This window comes from Microtus ochrogaster, chromosome 22 (genome assembly GCF_000317375.1).
Source record: "Microtus ochrogaster isolate Prairie Vole_2 chromosome 22, MicOch1.0, whole genome shotgun sequence".
Taxonomy (NCBI): domain Eukaryota; kingdom Metazoa; phylum Chordata; class Mammalia; order Rodentia; family Cricetidae; genus Microtus; species Microtus ochrogaster.
Window position 1 is genome coordinate 26602605 of NC_022023.1, and position 22506 is coordinate 26625110.

Genomic DNA, 22506 nt, shown 5'->3' on the forward strand with positions numbered 1-22506 from the left:
CTATTATCTGTCTGTCTATCTATCTATCTATCTTCTTTCTATCTATCTATCTATCTATCTATCTATCTATCTATCTATCTATCTATCTATCGCTCTATCTATACCATACTGACCAAGGAGCTGGAACATACTAGAAAGGCATTTTACTACTAAGATATACCTCATCCCCTCCTGCCTATTTCAAAATCATCTACATGCTTTGTGATACCTAATACTGTGTTGATATTTATTGCACACTATTGCTTAGAGAATACTGTCAAAGAGAAAAATATTTCTGCACGAGAACTTTGGGTGTGTGAAGTTGGTTGGATCTGAATTGGTTGTTCTGAGGGTGCAGAACCCATGGGGATCAAGGGTCACGGGACATAGCTGAGGAGGCTCCAAAGCCTGGACCTTTGAGCTGTGTCACCCGACCTCTCTGATTTTGTCTCCAGTGGATTCTAAAGGCAGAGCATAACTAGCCTGCTAAGTATGGATGCTTATCTCTGTTCCCTGATAATTCTGAGGATTCAGTACTCACGCCCATTTCCCGATGAACAGAGCGAGACTCAAAGGGGCTGAATAAGCTTAGAGTCACATACGTAGTGTAGGAAGCAGAGCTCTGAGGTCAGGCCTGCTCATTTCATATTAACTCCACCCCTAGCTCTCTTCCTCCATATATTCCAGCTGTAGTTTTTGGCGGGAAGAAAGGAAGCAGAAGTAAAGAGTATAAGGGGTGTGCTGTGATCAAGTTATAGAAATTTTTGCCCAAAGGCCATGCATTGGGTGGGCATCGCTATGCCTCCAGTGTCTCAAGATGCAGGCGAGTATCTCTCGCTCCAGGTAACCAGAGCTCCTTTCTCCCTTTCTCTAGGATCAACTGCTACAACGCGTTCTACACACAAGCTCCATTTGGTGGCTTCAAAATGTCTGGAAATGGCAGAGAACTGTAAGTGTTTCTGACCCCTCACCCTCCACTCTTCCATGAAGGCTAGCGGTCCTCAATGGAGGCTGCTCAGGATCTATCCCTTCTCCTCCCACCCTTGTCCCTGCCCTGATCCCCAGAACCAACCTGCAACCTCAGCTTCATGCTCTGCGCAGTACCATCGCCCTAGGGACACCCTACAGTTCTTTGGCCTAGGATAGCAGGATGGGTGTGAGGGGGTGGTGATTGTAAGTCTTAGCATACACATCTCCATTTTGATCAGAGAAAACAGACTGGTTCGGTCAGGCTCCGAATCCGCCTGCTTTTGCTTTCAGAGCCTGGCACAAGCTTTGAGGTCATACTGTGGGTGACTCTAATTCCTTCTGGATACTTTTTTTTTTTGAGGGGCCATGCTGTACCTCCATGGCCCCAGCAGAACATTCTGGCCCTGAACAAGTTCTTCTGTGTCTCTTTCCTGCCTGACCTCCTAAGATTAATGGATGGGCTGCCTTGCCTCTGGCCCAGGCCCAAAGCTGGGTAGAGTGTCCCTGGGTGGAGTCGCTACATGCTGGCATCTCTCTCCATTCCCTCTTATTGCTGTCCTGGGTTTTATTAGCCAGTGTGGACAAACATCTTGGTAGGCTCAATGATCCCAGGGAGCCATCTGTGATAACACCCCAAGGCTGTTCTTGGACCTTTCTGAGAGCTCATGTTCTCCCTTTTGTTTAAACAGTTTTAACAGTATATAAAGCATTTATATACAAATGCTTTACCTTCTACATGTCTGCCGTTGTAGTCAGAACAGACCAGCCTGGGCCTCACCAAGCAGCTCTGCTTGTAGAGTCTTGAGGCTGTTCCAATGGGTAGAGACTGGCTTCCACCAGCTCTTGACTGGTCTGCATGGAATTAGGGCCCCTTACTCCACCTCCGCTCTGCTCAGACTCTCCTTGACTCATAAAAGATACTCAAGAATCGTCTGCACACAGGAACAAAACCCACACCATCTTCTTCGCTCCTTGGTCCTGTGACTGGTTCTCCTGCAGTAACTTATTGATTCTTGGCCACAAAGACCCGTGGCAGGAGCTCGGTGCCCCATTGGCAGCCTGTCGTGTCTGCCATTTTGGAGCCTCTACTCTATGGCCTCTCAGAGTAGCCTTCCAGCAGAGCATGGGAGGCCAGGGCTAGGACCACCCGAGTTCCTTCCAGGCTCCTCCAATGGTAACGCTGGTGACAGCTGACATTTGCTGAGCACAGACTCCAGAAGGTTTTGCGAGAGCCCCCGAAAAGTCATTCATGTTCTTGTGGAGACAATCCACAAGAGGGGATAACAGCTTTCAGAGGACAAAACCGACCCAGGAGGCTAGCGGATCATAAGTGTTAAAAGTAGGCCTGGAGAAAGGGCTCAGCCATTATAGGTTAGGCTCACAACCAAAAGGACAAGAGTTAAGAAAAACACCAACTGTCACCCTGGCCTTGGGCTTTCCGTAGTTCAGAACTTGCTAAGCCGAGCCCACCTGTGTCTTACTGGTGTTTTTAAATTTTGTTTGGGGAGATTTTGTTCTGTTTTTTTTGCAGTACTGGGAAAGGTACTTAGGCCATCCCGCATGTGAGGCAAGCTCGTTACCACTGAGCCGACCCTGGCCCTAGGGGTCATCTCTGTCAGTCCCTTCAGATGAAGCCACCAGAGCGCAAGTGGTCACTTGTCTCCTCTGGTCCTTTGTCTTCAGCCAGGCGGGTTGTGAGGACCAGGGAATCCAGCACCCTCACGGCCTTCCTCCTAGAGGCAGGGAGGCAGCAAGCACGCCAGTCCCCTAAGTGAAAGTCACTGGAAGGGCACAGAGTGGCCGCAGGGCACACAAAGGACACCTGCCTGGCCGCTGCTACCCTAGAACCTCTGCAGGTGTCCGGCAGAGCTTAATCACCTGGGCCTGGGCCACTCATATCCTGGGGTCCATGGTCCCTGTGCCTGCCACAGACTCGCTTGCTAAGCTCACAGACCTTGGCCATGTCTCATCTTGACAGCTGTGCTAGGGACTTTCTTGAATGTCTTTTTTTTTTTTTTAATCTTTGGCATTTATTTTTCCAAAGCTTTTTTTTTTTTTTGATGAAGTATTTAAAATCCATTTGTAAGGAACCTGGAAACTGCCTTGAAAACAATTTCTGTTTTCAGTTATTTTGAATTAGTGTCTCCTTGTCATAACAAGTTCCCCTTTTCTGTACTGGAGCACCATAAGGTGGATTCCATGGTTTTCCCCAAACTGGTCACCTGGAGCTAGGCTGGCTACTGGCTGCACATCTGCCGGCCCCTCCAGGGTGTGTTTCTGGGCTGGTCTTGGAGCCTGAAAAATCTGTTCCTCTTGGTACATTGCTTTCTGCTTCTTTGCTTTGCCATATAAGTAAGGCATCCGAGAGAGCCAACAAAAACTCATACTACAGAGATGCAGCAAGGCCAGACCTTCCTCCCTGACCCTTAGTCTCATTTGGTTTTGTTTTTATAAATTAAAAGAAAATTAATTTTAAATTTAAATTTTTTAAAAAATTTAATGGCAGAAACAAATAGAAACCTAAACCAAAGCTTCTGGAAAAAGCTTTTGTTCTGGCCTGTCTTGTGTTGCTCTTCAAATTTGACCTTGAGACTCCCAGCTGAGTCTCTAAAGACGTCCTTGCTGACTACAGTTGGTCCAAGGGCATATCCCCAGTAGACTTTGTAGGCAAGAGGTGAGTGTGGTCCTACACTTTTACAAAGGACATGACCTCTGAGCTCTTGGCAATTTTCCTCTTGAAATATTTGTTGAGCATCTTTACTATTCGAAGCTTCATGTTAGGTCCTGGGCATTTGTCAGTGAACCATTATCAACCCCTATCCCCAACTATATCCTAAGGGGGTTATTAGGAGGAGGGCTGAGCTCCCAACTGGCTTTGGTGGCTGATGTCAAAAAGACTGGGTGAAGGGTTGAATGGGGACAGGAGCATCTTGAACCAGAACAACAGATGAGGAAATAGAAAGAAGAAGGGGGAATCTACAGCCTGCTTCCTGTGAGAATGTGCTGACCCTTCAGAGCTGTTTGACATGAGCTAATTCGGGACGATTTCACCCCCTTTTCTTTCCGAGATCGATTAAACTGCCAGCACTTAGGACTTTTGCAAAGCAATACTGTTTGCTCATTTGGAAAGTTTATGGTGTGTTTTCTGTGGCTATGCACAAATCCAACTCATTCTCTCTGTTTGTGGAAGCAAGCTACTTTTTGCCCATGAAGATACATTTTGGATACGTCAGAATGGGCACTGGTGTTATTTCCACGGGCCTTTATTATTATTATTACAAACCTTGTTAATAAGCTTCCTTGTATATAGTTACGCACTTAGGGTGGTGGTTTTCAGAATGAATTCCTAGAATTCAGTGCCTGGCCACATGAAAGTATCTCTGCGTGATTCTACATGTCCTCAGGTGTGAGACATTCAGTGTCCCTTTCACACTTACTGGAATTTGAATTTCTTTTTCTGCAAAAGTGAGCATGTCCTTTGTCGAATTTTTCCACTTGGTGATTTGTGTTTTCCCTGTTGCTTTGTAAGTACATATAGTACATTAAAAACCGCACACCTTCTTAACGGTGACATTCCTTACTCAGCAGAGAGTGAGTGGCCGATGTGAATTCTCCCTAGGTGGTGGAACTGAGTGGTGGCATTCCCACGGCACAGCTGAATCCGTCTTGGGGACTCCAACCATCTTTACTCCACAGTCCTGAGCCACCATGGCTCTTACACTCAAGGGGGCATCAGAACCACCCAGGGAACTTACTAAACACAAACAAACCCCTTGACCCCACTGAGCAAATTTCTGATCCCATCAATATACTAGCTTTGATGACTCCAACATGTGTCACCAAGCCCTACAGGACACGTGCAGCTCTCTCTGAGCTCAGATGGAGGTGTCTGCTAGGCCGGAGGCTATGAGGGCTGAGTTTCCTAGCCTCATACTTGGTTCAAGGCCCCGGCCATCTTCCCAACCAGCCCAGTGGTACCTTTCTGTGTCTTGTCTCATTTTTTGCTCAGTTCTCTTCTTCAATTCTTAAGAACCACTGGGCCACCCAAAATGACCCAGAAAAGTCTGTTTCGAAGTCAAGTGATTAACCACAAGAATTTCATCTCCAGCATCGGTTCCCCCTTGCTGGGCCACCTACTACATGCTCCAGGACAGGGGAGCGGGATGTGGACTCTGTTTATTCTTTTGCCTTCCCTGTTTTACCTGCCACAGTAGTGCTGGGCGAGGCCCCAGAGTTTGCATTTCCAACATGTTCAGAAGTGATGTTGATGACACTGAGCTGAGCAGCTCACCTGCAGGTCTCAGAGATGAGACAGGATTGTGATCTTTTAATACATAGATGGCCTCTCCAGTTCCTGGCCCCTATAAGTCATTAGAGAAGGAACCATTCCAAAGATGCTAACCCGAGGTCCATCACATCCCTGTGTCTAGCCTAGGCCAGTGTCTGTTCCCTTTCTTCTGCAGCCTGACCCAGCTCCTCTTACAGCTGTGTCCCTGTGGGCCCCAGGCTGCCTCCTCAGGCTTAGACATAGCTATTTCTCTCTCTTCAAGTTCCAAAAAAAAAAAAAAAGGCTTAAAACTGCCACAATCTGTCCCGTTCTCACACCCCAGATTCCCCTCATCCACCTGCAAGGGCCCCTCTTCTGCAGCCACCTGCCTGACCCAGAGAACTGACCCCTGGTTTGTTCTGTTGTTTCCCTCTCTCCTGGTCCAGGAGCAAATCCTAGCTCTTTTAAGGGCTTCAAAAGCACCGTACACAGGAACTTAGCATTTAAACTCACTCCCAACACTTACTAAGGACATCAGAGTGCCTACTGCCCCTACTCCGTCCAGGCACCGCAAACCCCAGCCCTCAAACTGTGCACCTGAGAGCTCAGGCGTTAGAGTTTTCCCAGATCCCTGAACTGACACTGTGAACTGTCCCCTTTTCTGTCTTCTCAGAGGTGAATATGCTCTGGCTGAGTATACAGAAGTGAAAACGGTCACCATCAAACTGAATGACAAGAACCCCTGAGCAGCAGACCAGTGTCTTCCCCCAATGCTGGTCAACTGTCTGTGGCCACTCCAGCTTGCCACGAGCCGAAAGCAGGAAGGCGGCGCTCATCTTCCCAGGACCTTCTCTTCCGGACACTCGGTCTACTAGAGTTTGCTGGTTTTGATTTTCCTCTCACAACTCATGCTTTATGGACCAAACTGTGGGTGGGCTGGATGTTACGTGTGCCGCTGCAGGCAGGCCTGCCTGGGGAGGAACTGGTCTCCAGCTATGACTTTGCCTTTAGCCTAAGTGCAGGACACAGCAAAGACCTCCAGGGCTCTGTTAATATGAGGATGGTCTCTGGAGTGTCCTGCAGTTATTTTAAATGCTTTGCTGACCCCAGGAGGAATGTGGAAAGAGCTTACTGCCTGTGAGGGTCTCTCACGGGCTCCTCACCTGTGTAGGGAACAAGTCCCTCTTCATCCTGAGGGACTCACAAGCGAAGGTAGGTGTTGGTAGGAAAGGAGGATCCCAGGGACCCAGTGCGGGCAGCTTAGGGGAAACACAAGCCAAGGAAAGACTTCAGAAGGCTTTGATCTGTAAGGGTGCCGGCCCCAAGGGCTGCATACTAACACTGACGGCGGGATTCTCCTTGAAAACCACCCTGACATTGAAATGAGCAAGTCAACATCCCAAGGAGTTTGCCCTGTAGTCCTGAGATGGTCAGCCATCCCGAAGGCCCTTTTCTGGCAGAGAGCATCCTTAGTACCACCTTTGCCACTGATGGCCCATTTTAGAGCTACCCTAGCTGAGCAAACCCAGGCTCACACATTCGACACTCAGAGCCTTCATTCACTTTCGCAAATTACCCGTTTCCACCACATTCGGTGATGGGTGCACCGGCTCCCTGTTTCTTTTCTCCAGCTCCATTACCGTTTTAGATCAGTAAACTGAGAGACAGCTGCCACTGAACAGCTCCGTAGCTATAAAGTCCTGTTTGGGTTTCCATTTCTGATTGATTAGCGAATGACACCCGAATCCCATAAGGGACACGGTCACCAACCAAGTGACCTGGATATCTCATTCACATTACGACATTTTTTTTCCTCTTTGATGTATCCATGTGATATGCAAATTCCATAGTTTAGCTTGGAAAACTAAAGCCGTTCTCGGGATGCTCTAAGAATAGAACGAAACCGATTGGGTTGGCTGCTGTTTGGGTACTTTATCTGCCAGTAACTCACACCTCTCTAATTGGCTGTGATGCTTTCACTTAAGGATTTAAGTAGGACTGAGCAACAGCGAAAACAAAGCCTCCTACCAGAACCAGTGTGTGCATCAAGACTGTGATGCCTGAACTGGGGCTCTCAGCCCTGCCAGAGACGAGCAATATTCCACTTACCTTCCTTCCCCCTCAGCACTTATACTACCAGTAACTGATTAAACCAGGATTTGGCCTCATACACTGACCTTTCAGCATCTCAATATCTCTAGGCACTACCTTTCACCGTAGTACATTAGAGGGTTGCTAGTCCTCCATTGTACAATAACGCCTTTAATATGAAATGTTACATTATTTATAATTGGTATCATTAATGTATCTTTTTATAGCTGTAAGTACACAGAGGTAGTATATTTAACCTTCTGTAATATACTGTATTTAGAAATGAAAATCTATATAATGTTAGATTTCACTTCTTTAAGGTTGACCCCTGTGGTATGGTTTTTCATTTGATTGGACTGGGAATTCTGATGCTAACTTCAGATCATGTTTAGCAATGACAAAAATAAAATTGGACACTTGAGAAACATTCTTTTTTTCTTCACTGAAGGACTAACCTCATTTGAATTATGTGGCAAAGTCTTCTTTCCGAGACTTATATACTGTGGCTTTTGATAAGCAATGGGGATGGCAATAATACACTTGTACTCCTTCAGTCGGCGGCACGCAGGGCTTCTTTTACCTGATGGTAATGCCCATTCCTATAGTCTTGGGTGTTGAACAGCCCTGTGCCTTACAGGCTAAGTGTAAGGTGCTTTCTATGCTGCTCAAGCCCCTTTTAATCACAAACCAATGAAGATTGAGTACAGAAAATGAGAATTCAGGGAAACCATTTTGTCCCCATATAGTGACCATGTTTTGTTTGTTTGTTTGTTTAGTTTTGGGGTTTTGTGTGTGCGTATGACTTTTCTCTATGATGACCTACATGTGTGGGCCTAACTTAGCTGAAGTTCTTAAGACTTCTAATTGCCAAGAAATGTCAGTCGCCTGGCTGTGACCTGACATTGATTCTGGAGCAGAAACCTTCACTGGACTTGGATAGGTCTGGAAAGATCAAGTTGTCCAAAGTCCAGGTGGCTGACATGTGTGAGAGCCCCGTCCCTTTAAAAATGGCCCAGGGGAGGTTGGACTTACTGTCTTCTCAGACCTCTGCTACCATGCACTAGGGTGTGTGCTATTGTACTTATGGATGTTTTGGCTCTCAGCCGAATGTGAAGAGATGGTATAAAATCACACTTCCTGTTGTTTGACGAATTAGGGCATGACAGCCTGAAGAGAAGCACTCTAGAGACAATAGGTGGAATGGGTGTGTTTGAGTGTGTGTGTAAAAGGTGTTCAGGGGTGTGTGTGTGCAGTTGTATGCCTGGGGTTGGGTGTGTTTTATAAAAGAAGACACTGGGGTGCTCTAGCTTCACCTTTTGGTAGGTGGCTACTTTCTTTTCTTTCTTGCTTTGTTGTTGTTTTTTGAGACAGGGTTTCTCTGTGTAGCCCTGGCTGTCCTGGAACTCTCTCTGTAGACCAGGCTGGCCTTGAACTCACAGAGATCCGCCTGCCTCCGCCTCCTGAGTACTGGGATAAAAGCATGTGCCACCACCGCCCAGCTGGGCGGCTACTTTCTAATGTCCGCTCCTCGCTAGAGTCCATGCAACAGGGGAGATTGGGGGTAGTTCTGTTTAAATCATTGTTGGGGATATCAGAAGAAAGCGAGGATCTGACTGAATAAAGACAAACATCAAAAGACAAAAAGAACAGTAAGCCTCGGTGGACTTCGTTCAGAGAAATAGGTGGCTGACCTACCTCTGACCATGGTCTACCAGCTGAATCCCGTTGGACACGGTCATTCCAACCTCAGGGTTCTGAAAACTGGTTGTAATGTGAGCAAAAGCATGGGTCTGCGGGAATGAAAAAGAAGGGGAAAGGAGTCTTAACTGTGCTGCAGGAAAGTCTCCTTTGCAAACTTGGGACTAATGCACGCCTACTGAATGCTGGGATCAGGCCATACATGTGTCGAATATTCCAGATGATTTTCTACATTGGGCATTTTTCCTAGCCTATTCCCAACCTTGTTTAAAACGGAAATTTTCTTGCCACAGCAAGTATTGGCAACCAAGTGTCCTAGTGTCTGTCCTACCATGAGGCATGGATTTCCTCCTAGTAACACTAGGTGGCAGCGATGTATGCTCTGAAGTAGACGCCACAGCAGGCTCATTCAAACTGCTGACGCCACGCCTTGCAAACTCTTAGGGACTTTTTGGTAGCAGTCACACTGCTGCCCTTGCTAATTGGTCTGAGAACCTCGGTGGTGAGGACAGGAGTGCAGAACTGCGCCTTTTTTTCTGAACGGTGTTCAGTGGAGGGAAAACAGAGCGTAGGAGAACCGCGACAGTCTCCCTGGCGAACACCGATCCTAGGTAAACACTTGCGCTGCTCCTCAAGTGTCTCAGGCGGCCCACAGCTGCTCAAATTCTATGAACTGGCAGAGAGAGTTCTGGCGATCCGTCTATGCGCTTTGTGCCTGGTCTCGGGAATATTCCTTGTTACCTTACCGCGGAAGTGTCTAGGTACGGAACTGCTTTTCGGCAGAGCACTCTCCTCTCTGAGGGAAAATCAGAGGCGCATCAGAAGCCTGTCGGCAGCTTAGCCATGAGAGTTTAGCCTGAGTTTGGTTATTCTCAGTGACATCAGCTGGCACAACATTGCACCATGTTTTACACCTTACCACAATCAACCAGGCAATGTGGCATGGGCCTGTATTCCCAGATACTCCAGAAGTCGAAAATCTGAGAAGATTCACCAACTAGATCTTTGCAAATGTCCATAATTAATTTAGCGAACTAGTGGTGGAAAGGTACGGTTTACAGAACACCAACGTTTAAAAAGCAGTTTCTGTACTGCTCACTAAAGACCTGCACACACATTATTATCCTCGTCCTTCTATATTTACAGCCAGAATATATGACCAGCATACAAGATAGAAATCAATCATTTACTAGAGCAGAGCCTTAAAGGCTTCCTTCCTTAAAGGTTGAGCAGAGACCGGAGCAATCTTGTCACTGTGTCTGTCCCCAGGGAAGACAGCAGGGCATCCGAACTTGGAGAAGACCCTACAAAGTCCCAGGGCCCTAGCGTCTACCAAAGAGCCAGCAGTGAGCTTGGTCACCGACATCTAGCAGCTAGGGAAACCGAGGCAGGCCATCCGGGGGTCCGCGTCCTCGTCTGCTGAGGCCGTGGGCAGCGGACCCTCTGGCGCGGCCCTGCTTCCGCGCCACCCGCCCTCTCCGCCCGCCAGGCGGCCGCAGGATTGAGGAAGTGTGTCTGGCGGCCAGAGCCTCGCAGGGCAGAGCACGGTAGGACCCGCAGGCCCTGGCCCGCTGATGTCGCCCGCCCTCAGCGCCCCGACCCCACCGCTGCAGGTAAGTGCTGCTCCGGCCCTCACCCTGCCCTTAAGTCAGGACACGACTGAAGCCAGCGGCTGGACAGCAAAGCTTCGCCAGTGCCCCCCGGACCCATACTCGGGTCCCCCACCGTGCAGCCGCGGCCGCCTGCCCCGCGCCCTGCTTCCCACGCCACAACCCCCGCGCCTTGTTCCCCAGGCCGGCACCCCGCACTCCTGGCTGCCGCGTGCTCCGGACCCCGGCCCGTGCCCGAGAGGTCGCAGGTCACAGCTCTGGGGGCGCTTGGATGTCGGGGCTACCCGGGTCTCCTCGCTGCTTCTCAGACCGTGCCGCAACCCTCGTCCTTTGAAGGGTTAAGCGGGTGCGGTTCTGGAACCCGGGACCCGGGGGACCCCGAAATCCCGCGCGAGACCGGAGCGGAATGGGGGCGGGGAGCAGAGTTCAGAAACAAAAGTAGGAAACACCAGGGCGGCTACAAAGTTCTTTTGCGTTTCAAGAAAGCCTGACTTTGAACATAGAGAGGGGTTCTGAGCGTGTGTGCGCCTGGGGGTGCGTGAGCGCCGGTGGCGGGAGGCGACCGCCCAGCAGGCTCTCCACGCTCTGGGCATCGGGGTGGTGCGGGGTGGCGCGGGGTGGCCTGGAGGTTTTCCCCTCCTCCACTCCTGGGGCGCGTTTCTGGGCCAGTGGTCGCCTCTCTGTGGCTACTGAGAAAAACTCTTGCTTGAGCCGCTGTGTTCCCAGTGCAGACGAGGGCAGACTCCTAGAAGGGCAAGGGGTGGCAATAAAGACAGCGATGGAGAAGCTCTAAGGATGCCAACAGTCAGTTCGAGGCCATTAAAATTTTCTCTTGCATGCGCCCACCCCTGCAAGGACTGGAGCTGGCTGAAAAGAGTCATAAGAGTTATGTTCTTAGCAAATGCTCACCAAATACCCTGTTTTTAATGAGCTGGACCCTCACACAGCAGTATTAAAGGGGCCACAATATGCACATTTGAAAGACTTTAGCATTCAACTAAATTGGTTTTCAACTAATGGTTTGGTTTTCATTGTCTTCGCTCACAGTCCAGAAAAAATAGCTTACCAACACTTAATTTGGCCTAAAGGAAGCTTTAGGGCCAGCCAAGCTTTACCTCCACCCAGACCTCTGCATCTCCTTGATAGCTTAGATAAATTTTAATAATAATAATAATGATAATAATAATAACAACAACAACAAGAAGAGTAAACCAGCTGGGGAGATGGCTCAGTGTGTAAGGCACTTGCTGGTCAAGTGTAAGGATCTGAATTCAAATTCAGAATCCTCATGGGAGGTGCAGAGCAGACTTCCGGGAAGCTCACTGGCCAGCTAGCTTGATATGGGCAGCAGTGAAGAAGAGACTGGGAATCTCAAACATGGTGTAAAGCAAAGACCAACACCAAAGATTGTCCTATGATCACAACACACACACTAACACACACCACAACACCAACATACACACACCATACCACACCACGTCCACACACCACACCACACACATACACAACACACATACACAACACACACACCAACATGTACACACATCACACACTACACACCACACACATAGAGCACACACATGCACACACCACACCCACACCACACACCATGCATATACACAACACACTCCAACATGTACACGCATCACACACTATACACACATGCACACACTACACCACACCACACAGACACCCCATACTCACACACCACGTATACACTACACACATCAACACACACCACCACACACTATACACACCACACACACACACAGAGAACACACACGCACACATACCACATAGACACACCACATATACCACATTCACACTACACATACCACACACACACATACGCACACACACGCACACACAGAGGGGAAAGAGAAAGAGAATTAAAAATAAGAACCCTAGAAAGTCTTATCATCTTTGAGTTCAGATGCACAGCCCAGGCCACTGCCCCCAGCCTCCATGGGTGAAGCCTCTGCTTTGCTGCCCCATGTTTCTGCCTGTGACTTCCCAAGCCTTCCCTCACTATCTACCGTGCCCCCCTTTCCCTTTTCTTTCTTCTATATCCTCCTTCATCTGTTCATCTTCTGCCCACTTACTCAAGGTCTCTACTAGGGCCCCCTAAGGCAGAGACCTCCTTGTTCACTGTTGTTACGAGGCACCCCTCGTAACCATGCCAGCAGGCCCCTGTGAATGGTGGTATGCACAGTGTTAGGATAGTGAAAGAATAGCCTTAATTTAGATGTAGAACATTTCTGTCCTCCAACCTTTTCTGCACTCATGCGGGGTTTCAAACAACATCCTTTGACATCCATGTATGTAGGTACCAGTATTATTCAGAGGATAGCGAAAGCACTAGCGGTATCTACAGTGATTGGCTATCCATCTCGACCAGGCTTTGACCCAAGGAGCTAACTGATGTGAGCAGTCCCAGCATGCTTCACTCGATACTCAGCGCCCATATTGACTGTCCTTCCCAAACCTTCTGCAGAAACACCCTCGGCTTTCCTCGGTCAGAAACCTCCGAGCAATGACTTCTTTGGTTGTCCTTCCCTCCCCTCCAGCATCACGAGCTCATCAGAGCTCACTCTTCACCAAAATGGCTCAGTAAAGCCTGCTCAGAATGAGCGGCAAGCTCCTTGTTTGTGTTTGTCAATAATCATTTAGGAATGTTCATTCATATAGGCGTGAAGAGTTGCCAAAAGGAAAAGGATGGTCTTTAAAACATTATTAAAGTGGTCACTACTGAAGAAAACTCTCAAGGCCCTCTGCAGGGTACAAAATGAAAAGTCATAATTTACCACGGTGATGATCTGTTGCGTTGTTCTGCCTAAGGGAAGCACAAGGAAGCACTGAGCTATTTAAGGGCAGAAGTGGAGTAAATCCAGATACCTTGTCCTAAAACGCCTACCTTAGGGTGTAAACCCAAATAAGAGCTGCAGTTTAAAGACTGCTCCTTATGACAGAATCCTCTATCTGTGGAGTGATTCGCAAAAGGAAACTGAAAGGGGAACCAAGCGTGCTGGGTGAGAATTAGCCTAAAATATCTTTGTGTGTGTGTGTGTGTGTGTGTGTGTAGCTTTAACACATTATATATCAGGCCAGTTCTGTTCTGAGAAGGACCGTCTGCCATGGGGGGCTCTCTGAAATGCATCCTGTGTATTCAGTGGCTTTAGAAAGTCGCTTGAAAGCAGATGATATGATAGCTGTGGGTCTCAGTTTCTGGATTTTCATGGGCGATGTGGAGCCTTGAATGGTTTTCAATCAGATTCTGTCTCGATGTTTTCCCTCTCTTGTTCTACTGGGCTGTAAGACATACACAGTTCCAGATTTTGCCTGGCTCTCCTGTGGGCTGTAAAACATACACAGTTCTGGATTTTGCCTTGCTCTCCTGTGTTCTCTTTCTTCTCAACTCTAAATACCTTTCTTTGGATGGTTAGTCCTCTGGTTCAGAGAAGAGTGGGTATTAGGAGCAAGGCCACTGTGTGGACTCTTTTGGCCACATTTGCTCCTGCCTGGAATAGTCTACCCCCAGACCCATCCTGTCCCCACCGCACCACCCCTCCAGGGCAGGTGTCTCATTCCTAAGCTTTTAGAGGAGAAATCAGACACACCCTTTACCTCTTCTTTGTTCTGTGGCTTGCTCAGTGGCTACATGGTTTGAGAGAAGCTTCTAGAACTTGTGAACTGGGATCCAGGGATATTCTGAGTGTATTCATCAAAAGGGGGCATGAGACCCTGCTGACCTTCCAAGTCCTCGCTCTGCTTTAACTATTGGGCACGCTAGCTCTGTTGGAGTGACTATTCAAAGTCTATGATGTGACGTCACCCATTAGTCCTGTGAGATTGCCAGGGGTTGTGGGGACGTGGGGGTGTAGGGTGTGGGTCTATTCTTAGCAGATGAGAAGAAAAGTTCCAACTAAGTGTCACACCGCTGATACCTAACAGAAAGCCCTCAGTGTGACAGCTACAACACACATAGTATCTGAGCTGTCTCATGACTCTTAGTTCTTTTTATTGATATTTTTGGTTATATCCTCACTCCACATTTTAGGGTTGTCTTAAGCACTTTATGTATATGACGGATTATGGGAACGTGCATTTAAATATATATAGATGTATACATACACATATTAATTAAAAACCTTCCTGTCTTGGGCCAGGTCTAAGAAGGCCTTTTAAAATCGGTCTGTACCTTTCTTCAGCAAAGCAGCACAGGCATTCAGGTTGGTGGGTCTCCAGGGTCAGGGGAATTCATGCATAGAAAAGCAGTTTCGCCATAGAGCAAAGTCTGCTCAGTCTTAGAAGATGAGTCCTACTTTGGTTAGAACTCTATGTGGCTAGATACACGGTAAGCTGTTTAGTCACACATCTGACCTTTACCCACTGTGTGCCTGTGGCACCCCTTTCCCAAGCTGTGACAACCTAAATATCTCTAGATACTGTCAAATGTCACCTTGGAGAGAGGCAACGTTTACAGGGTTCATTTGACTTCATAACCAGCAACAACTCCTTCCAGACCCCTTCTCTTTGGGACCATTGCCTGGCTCCCATTTGGGGATCACATGCACACCCCCAGACGTCCATAGATATCAGTCCTGGGCAAGGGATGGTCTTATATTGTGACCAACCATGTGCCTGCCCTCTCCCAGTGGAAGTATAAATCCCGCCAATAGGGGACTTATTTTTTGCCATGTTGGTGGCACCTGGTTCCACACACGGCCTGGCTATTTTGCCAGATAAAATAGATAAGGGTTGATTGAGCAACTAAACACTGCAAGAGCTGCTTGCGATAATTTTGAGTTTCTTTTCACATAAACAAGTGTCAAGGTGAGATGGGGGAGACATTGTACTTTCAGTGTTCCTGTCTGACAGAGCTGGCCAGATAGATACATGGATTATGAAGAAATACTGCAGAGAAAGGGGGAAAGCCAGAGAAAATACTGAGTCCCTAGAAGGGCTTGCAAGGGAGGAGCTTTCAAATTTGATGTCTTTTGCCACCAGAATGAACGTGTGTCTGCAGCACCGTAACTATGTGTCCGTGCGTTAGCCCGCCTGCACAGTGGTGGCCACTGCCCAGTGGCGGTTCCGGTGACAAGAGCAAGACCTCCTTCTAGAGATCTGCTGCCTCGAGGGTTGATGGCTGGCACGTCACAGCGACCACCCAGTATGTACTGGTGTGTGGGGACAGAGGGATCTGCCGTGGGGACAGAGGGATCCGCTGTGTTTCCAGGACCTGCCATGGAGACCCAAAATGGTAAGTGAGGGGCTGAGCAGGGTGCCATGCTTGGCTTATAGAGAGTGTAGACACATCAAGAACAGTCATTTTCAACCAAAGGAAATAAGATTACGATTATTTGGTGATTATTGGGGATCCTCATTTAAATTCCTAAAATGGAGAGGCCATAGACAAAATTTATTATGCTTCCAAGACTTTGAAAGTGGACATTGAACTGGTCAAGTAATTTGTTGTTTTAAATGGGGACTGCCTTTTGTTTTCACACTATAGAAATACTTGCTTACCAAAGAAAAACTGAGAAGAAAAAGAGAGAAGTTTTAAAAATAACAAACGCTCACCTGGAATTCCACCACCCCAAGAGCAGCATAGTCCATGTCTCACCTGTTATCTTAGCCTGTTTCTCTGGTTGAGCGATTCTGAATTCACTCTACAGCAGTGGGTCTCAGCCTTCCTGAGGCTTGCGACCCTTCAGTACGGTTCCCGTGTTGTAGTGACCCCATCACAAAATTATTTTCATTGCTACTTCTTAGCTGTAATTTTGCTGCTGTTATGAATCGTAACATAAATATCTGCTTTCTGATGGTTTTGGGTAACCCCTGTGAAGGGGTCATTCGACCCCCAAAGGGGCCAAGACCCACACGTAGAGAAACACTGCTCTATGGCATTTAAAAGATTGATGCGCTCTTACATGCTGCTGTCCTAACCTTCTCATGGGCACTGGCTGGTTATATACCCAAAAGTGGTATTGCTGGGTCTTGAGGAAGGTTGTTTCATAATTTTCTGAGAAATCACTATACTAATATCCAAGGGGAATGTACCAGCTTCCACTCCCACCAGCCATGCAGGAGTGTTCCCTTTACCCCACAACCCCTCCAACATAAGTTGTCATCAGTATTTTTGATCTTGGCCATTCTTACAAATGAAAGATGGAATCTCAGAGATGTTTTGATTTGCATTTCTCTGATGACTAAGGATGTTGAACATGTCCTTAAGTGTCTTTCAGCCATTTTAGATTCCTCTGTTGAGAGTTCTCTGTTTAGGTCTGTACTCCATTTTTTTTATTGGATTATGTGATCTTTTAGTGTCCAATTTCTTGAGTTCTTTGTATATATTTTGGAGATCAGACTTCTGTCTGTTGTGGGTTAGTGAAGATCTTTTCCCATTCTGTAGGCTGTCATTTTGTCTTGTTGACCATGTCCTTTGCTTTACAGAAGCTTTTCAGTTTCAGTAGGTCCCATTTATTAATTGTTTCTCTCAGTGTCTGTGCTGCTGGGGTTATATTTAGGAAGTGGTTCCCTGTGCCAATGCGTTCAAGTGTACTTCCTACTTTCTCTTCTATAAGGTTCAGTGTGGCTGGCTTTATGTTGAGGTCTTTGATCCATTTGAACTTGAGTTTTGTACATGGCGATAGATGTGTTCTTCTACATGTTGATATCCAGTTATGCCAGCACCACTTATTAAATATGCTTTCTTTTTTCCATTTGATATTTTTTTTGCTTCTTTGTCAAAAATCAGGTGTTCGAAGATGTGTGGATTGATATCCAGGTCTTCTATTTGGTTCCATTGGTCTTCCTGTTTGTTCTTTTGCCAATACCAGGCTGTTTTCAGTACTGTAGCTCTGTAGTAGAGTTTGAAGTCAGGGATTGTGATGCCTCCAGAAGTTCTTTTTTGTACAAAATTGTTTTGGCTATCCTGGATTTTTTGCTTTTCCATATGAAGTTGAGTACCATTCTTTTGAGGTCTTTGAAGAATTTTGCTGGGATTTTTGATGGGCATTGAGTTGAATCTGTAGATTGCTTTTGGTAAGATTATCTAATCCCTAATTTCTATTAAGACCTCTGAGTTACATCTAATTGTTCATTCTCCTGTGAAGTACCCCGTTCCTATATATTTATACGTAGTTGCCAGGATCGTCCCACAAGACAGCTTGATGAAAGACAGACTAAAGATTTTCCATTGGAGCTGCACCACTTTTGATACCAACTGGCTATCATGGATGTTGCTGGCAGTGTTCGTCTCTTAGTACCAGGCTCTAGGTACTTTGTCAAATCATCTTGTTAAATTCTCACAGCAATCTGTGGAGTTAATGCTTTTTATTTGTTTGGTTAGTTTTGTGTGTGTGTGTTGGGGGGGGGGTGTTTAGTTTCCTGTTTTGTTTTTCCCAAGGCTTTGCATACTCTAGACAACCCATCCACCCCTGGCCTCCATACATAGTCTGAGAAGGGTGCTCTGATCCTGTAGCTGGGAAACTGAGGATAAGAGATGACAAGAACCTTGTTTAAGGTCAACAACTCATAAGTCACAGGACTGCCATCTGTACCCTGGCTGACCCCTAGAAGTCTCATTCTTAAAATGATAGACTGTCGTGTATGGTTTGAGAGGGCCATGTTGATTTTGAGAACCCCACATATTGAGTATGAAGGCCTATATGTTTGTGTACTCAGCCATAGCAGTGACTGAGAGCTAGCTCAGCAGACATTTGTTCAGTTGGCTGTTTTTTCTCCATCTTAAATATCTAGGAGCTAACTAGGGTGATGCTTCTTTACACATAAATAAAATTTTTAAAAAAGGGGTTTTTTTGGACATTGCCCAGAACTAGATGTCCCAGACTTACATCTTAAATTTTAAAATATCTGTCATTTTCCCTGGAGAAGTAAAGTGCATCATCCTTCAGTGACTCATTAGCAAGACGTTGCTTTGTGAGTGAGATCACGGTGATTTGGGCAGTAGAATGCTGTCCTTTAATGGGTGGCATCTCTTCCTCTCCAGTGTATGCTCAGCCCCATCCTCCCATCTGCTGCTCCTCTTAGCCATCCTGTAGATGAAGATAGGAATAAGTATGAGAGCAGGGGCATTTGTTCAGTGTAGTTCTGGGCAAATAGCTACAACACCTGATAAAGCCCTGAGGGCGACTCTGTCCATCCCTTTTCTTGTCAAGAGTTGGTGATCTCAATGCAAGTTTCTCTACCCTTGCTGACAGAACCACCAAGGAGCTTCTCAACCACCAATAGCCAGACACCAGCCAGACCCACAGGACAAGCGTCCTTATGGGAGGGGTCAGGCATGGGCTGGTTTCAGAGGATCCTTCATGTTTTTCATGTGCAGCTGGGGTTGAGAGTCATCCACAGAGCCCCAAGGGCAGCACTTCTGGAATTATGTGCATGTGTTCCCTGGGGCTCTTCATAAATGAAGACTCTGGCCCCTTGAGATCAGGGGTAACAGTGCTTGTCAGTTGTTATGTACAGTTGATCTGTGATGGTTATATTTTCAGCTTTGAACGAGTGGTTTATTAAGTATATAGCAAGTCCAAGTAAAAGAATAAATAGCAAGTAGCAAACAGGGATAGATAGATAGATAGATAGATAGATAGATAGATAGATAGATAGATAGATAGATAGAAAGAAAGAAAAATATCATCAAATCTCAAAACATCCAACAGAAATCAACTAGGGAAGTCCCTTTAAGGTAGTCAGCTGGAGTTCCCAATAAAGACAGTCTAGGCAGAGCAAAGCATCCCCTCTTTTTATTTTCCAGATAAAAAAACCAAACGGCAACAGATAAAATAAGATCATTTATCAGGCATTCAGGACATCCAACAGAAACTGACCGGGAAGGCCCACTGTAGGCACTTGTATATCTTGGCATAAACAACAACATCCTTAGAAATTTGCTCACCTTCTAGTTGTCCTTGGGGCTGTTTAACTGTTCTCTTCACTTTCTCACAGAGTTAGGGGGCTGGCAGCCTTAAAGGACACCTTAAGATCAATGTTCTTGGTCTGATATCTATGAGACAAGCATTCTTAAGCCATATTGCAGGCTCTTCCAAAGCCAACTTCTCAGTAAACTCAAACAACACGTGACAACTTACCAATCTACCATACATTACACTGCTAAACCTGCCATCTGGGTTGATCCCTTGGACATATATGGTAAAAGTAGGAAACCAACTCCTGAGAGTTGACCTTTGACCTCCACATGCACATGCACGCGCGTGCTTGCGCTTGCGTGTGTGTGTGTGTGTGTGTGTGTGTGTGTGTGTGTGTGTGTGTGTGCTCGTGCATGTGCGCTGCTGAGTAACAGAGGTATCATACGATTGGTTCTTTTAAAGACCCCATCATCCATTACAGTTCCCAGGAATTTGGGCAAGATGGGCACTGTACAAACCTGGACCAGCCCCACCAGTGTGTTTGTGATAGAACAGACACCTGGAAAACATTACCAAGTACCCAGAGGCCAGACTATTGTTCCTCCCTTGATGGTCTGTGCCTGAGCTTAATTCTGGTCTGCAGTAGGTCCCTTCTCCCTTATGGCTGTCATCAGGGGCTCAGAAGACCTTTCTGCCCCCAGGGACCCCTTTCCAACCCCTGTTTGAATAATGTAAGGAATTGCAGGAAGCCAGCCAGACTGACAGTTTGTACTAACTACAGAGAGGTTCGTTGTTGGAGACACAGACATCATGTCTGCCTCACTCACTCAACATGGCTTTCCCTGCACTCTGAACACCTGTGCTCTTCCAAGGTGGGCCAATCATCTAATACACCGCCTGTTTCATAATAAAGTGCTAAACGCCTCCTACAGTTGATTAAGTACTATACTGTAAGTGAAAAACAGAAAACATGTATGCGTATACTGTTGCACTATTACAAAAGATCATAAGTGAAAACCGTGTGAGTCGGGCCATCCGTATACACCAAGCCCATATCCAGGGCCTGGACTAGCAATGTCAAAGGGTAGTGTTTGAGTTGGGATTACAGACACTGTGCTTTGCTTATCTGTAGTCTTTGTTTTCTACAACAAGCACCTTACTATTGTTTTGTTCTGTGTTACTTTTTGCAAGCCAGAAGGATACATTGGCAAGTTGCTTTGTGCTTGGGACCACACCCAGGGCCTTGTCTATGCTAGAAGGTACTCTACTGCTCAGCTACCACCCAGCAAGAGTTTGCTTTTGTTTTTTTCAATCACTGTTTCTTTAAGTACTTATGTGTCCTGACTAGGAACAAGCTGGCATACCTGTCATACAAGGTCAAGCATGCTTCACTGCACTGTTTCCCCTTAACGTATTTTTGGAATAAATGAAATTAGACTCAATTCACCTGCAGCGGAGCCCTCTTCAGGGTCCACATCTGGGTTTTGAGGTGCACTTAGAGACAGGCTGTTGCTTCCTGCCCCTGCCACAAGACATTCTGAGATCGGGGAGAGCCTTACTCCTCAGCCCTGCTCCCCGCAACTGCATCTACCAGCCTCAGGCCAGGGAAGACTGTTCCAGACCTATTTTTGCAGCCTTGGCTAAGAAAGTTGGCTGCCAGAGGGAAACCAATAATTCTCAAATTATTCAGGGGTGGCTCTCCGTCTATGAAAAGTCCCTAGAGTATAACATGTTTTAAAATGACCAAATTCTTTACACGTGCATGAGCACCTTTGAAAAAGACTCACACTTCAGCTGAACACATTGTTCAAATTCCAGAGTTCTTTGGAAATGGTATTCCTCCCCTCCCGCCCCCCCCCCAGCTTCTATGTGTGTGCTTCGTGTGTGTTTGCATAGCCCCTGCCTATTTTGGCTTGTATGTGTTTAGGGTGGCTTCAAAGCTCATGCGCGTGCAAGCACAGGGCCCACTGAGGCATCATTGGCAAAAGGAGCAGTGAGCTGTAGCTAGGTCTAGACAAACTCTTGACAAGCGCGACATTAGATGTTCTGCGTGCCCGACACCAGCTAGAGTGGAGAAACCTGCTCTTCCAGTTGAGGGAAAGTAGACCAGCTAAGGAAGCTTCCAGGTAAAGCAGCCTCTCCTCCCACACAGGAGAATGTGGGGAGGGGCTAGAGGGTCTCTGCACGAGGCTCCTCCCCTTGACCCTGAAAGGTCTAACACAGCTACCTGCCTCTTAAAGCCCTACCAACTGCCAGCCCCAGCATGGATGGAAGAAGATGGAACATTCCAGAGGGTCTTCAGATCCCAGGTTGTTACACAGATGCTTGAAATATTCCTTTTGTTTTGTTTTCTTCCTTCGGTTTTTAAAACTAGGCCTTGATTATCTGACATGTTGCTCTAGCCATGAGGTTTGGCCAAGTGGGGACTCATCCTGCCTTCCAGGAAGAAGGAAATAGACTGTATTAGGACATGCCTCTAACATGTTAACCAACATGCTTCTCATATCAGTGTCTGCTTACGCTTGCCGGGATGTGTGGGGTCCATGGATAAGATGGTACATATCTAGATAGGGCATGGTCAGTGGAGCCTCCTTCTCCAACCTGAGTTGGAGTACAGAGGCACACCGGCCCTCTCCAGGAAGCATGCTGAGGGCCCAGTAAGTAGTCTCTTATTAAGTGGGCTTAATTAAGAGTGGCTGGGAGATGGCCTAGTTGGTCATGGTTGGTCCATTCAAGCAGCAACTAACTCAGTTGCTCCTCATTCCAACAAAGCTGAGCCGAGCTCTGTCAGTTCTGGGGCTCGATGAGACGTGTTACACTTCCGTTAATCTGAGGTTAGAGCCCCCCTTAACCGGTAGTCCAGAATACGCTTGCTCACTTCCAGTAACGGGGAGCTCACAGCCGCGTGGTGATGCCAGGCTTCGTTAGGTCGCGGATGCTCGAGAGTCCGTCCTGCTGTCAACCAGTTCCACCCAGCAGGGCGACTTCGATCCCTTCAGCCCTT

At 47.1% G+C, this 22506-nt stretch overlaps 2 protein-coding genes across 2 annotated transcripts in view; both read left to right on the top strand.

The window, feature by feature from the left end:
- Window positions 1-7725, top strand: part of Aldh1a3 (aldehyde dehydrogenase 1 family member A3) — a 34156-nt gene extending 26431 nt beyond the window's left edge. The window contains exons 12-13 of the mRNA XM_005357785.3: window positions 854-928; window positions 5889-7725. Of these exons, the coding sequence (XP_005357842.1) occupies window positions 854-928; window positions 5889-5961 (148 nt within the window). The 3' untranslated portion in view covers window positions 5962-7725. The remainder of the gene's footprint in view (window positions 1-853; window positions 929-5888) is intronic.
- A 2808-nt stretch (window positions 7726-10533) lies between these two features.
- Lrrk1 (leucine rich repeat kinase 1) overlaps window positions 10534-22506 on the top strand; it is a 134662-nt gene continuing 122689 nt past the window's right edge. The window contains exons 1-2 of the mRNA XM_005357787.3: window positions 10534-10617; window positions 15622-15874. Of these exons, the coding sequence (XP_005357844.1) occupies window positions 15757-15874 (118 nt within the window). The 5' untranslated portion in view covers window positions 10534-10617; window positions 15622-15756. The remainder of the gene's footprint in view (window positions 10618-15621; window positions 15875-22506) is intronic.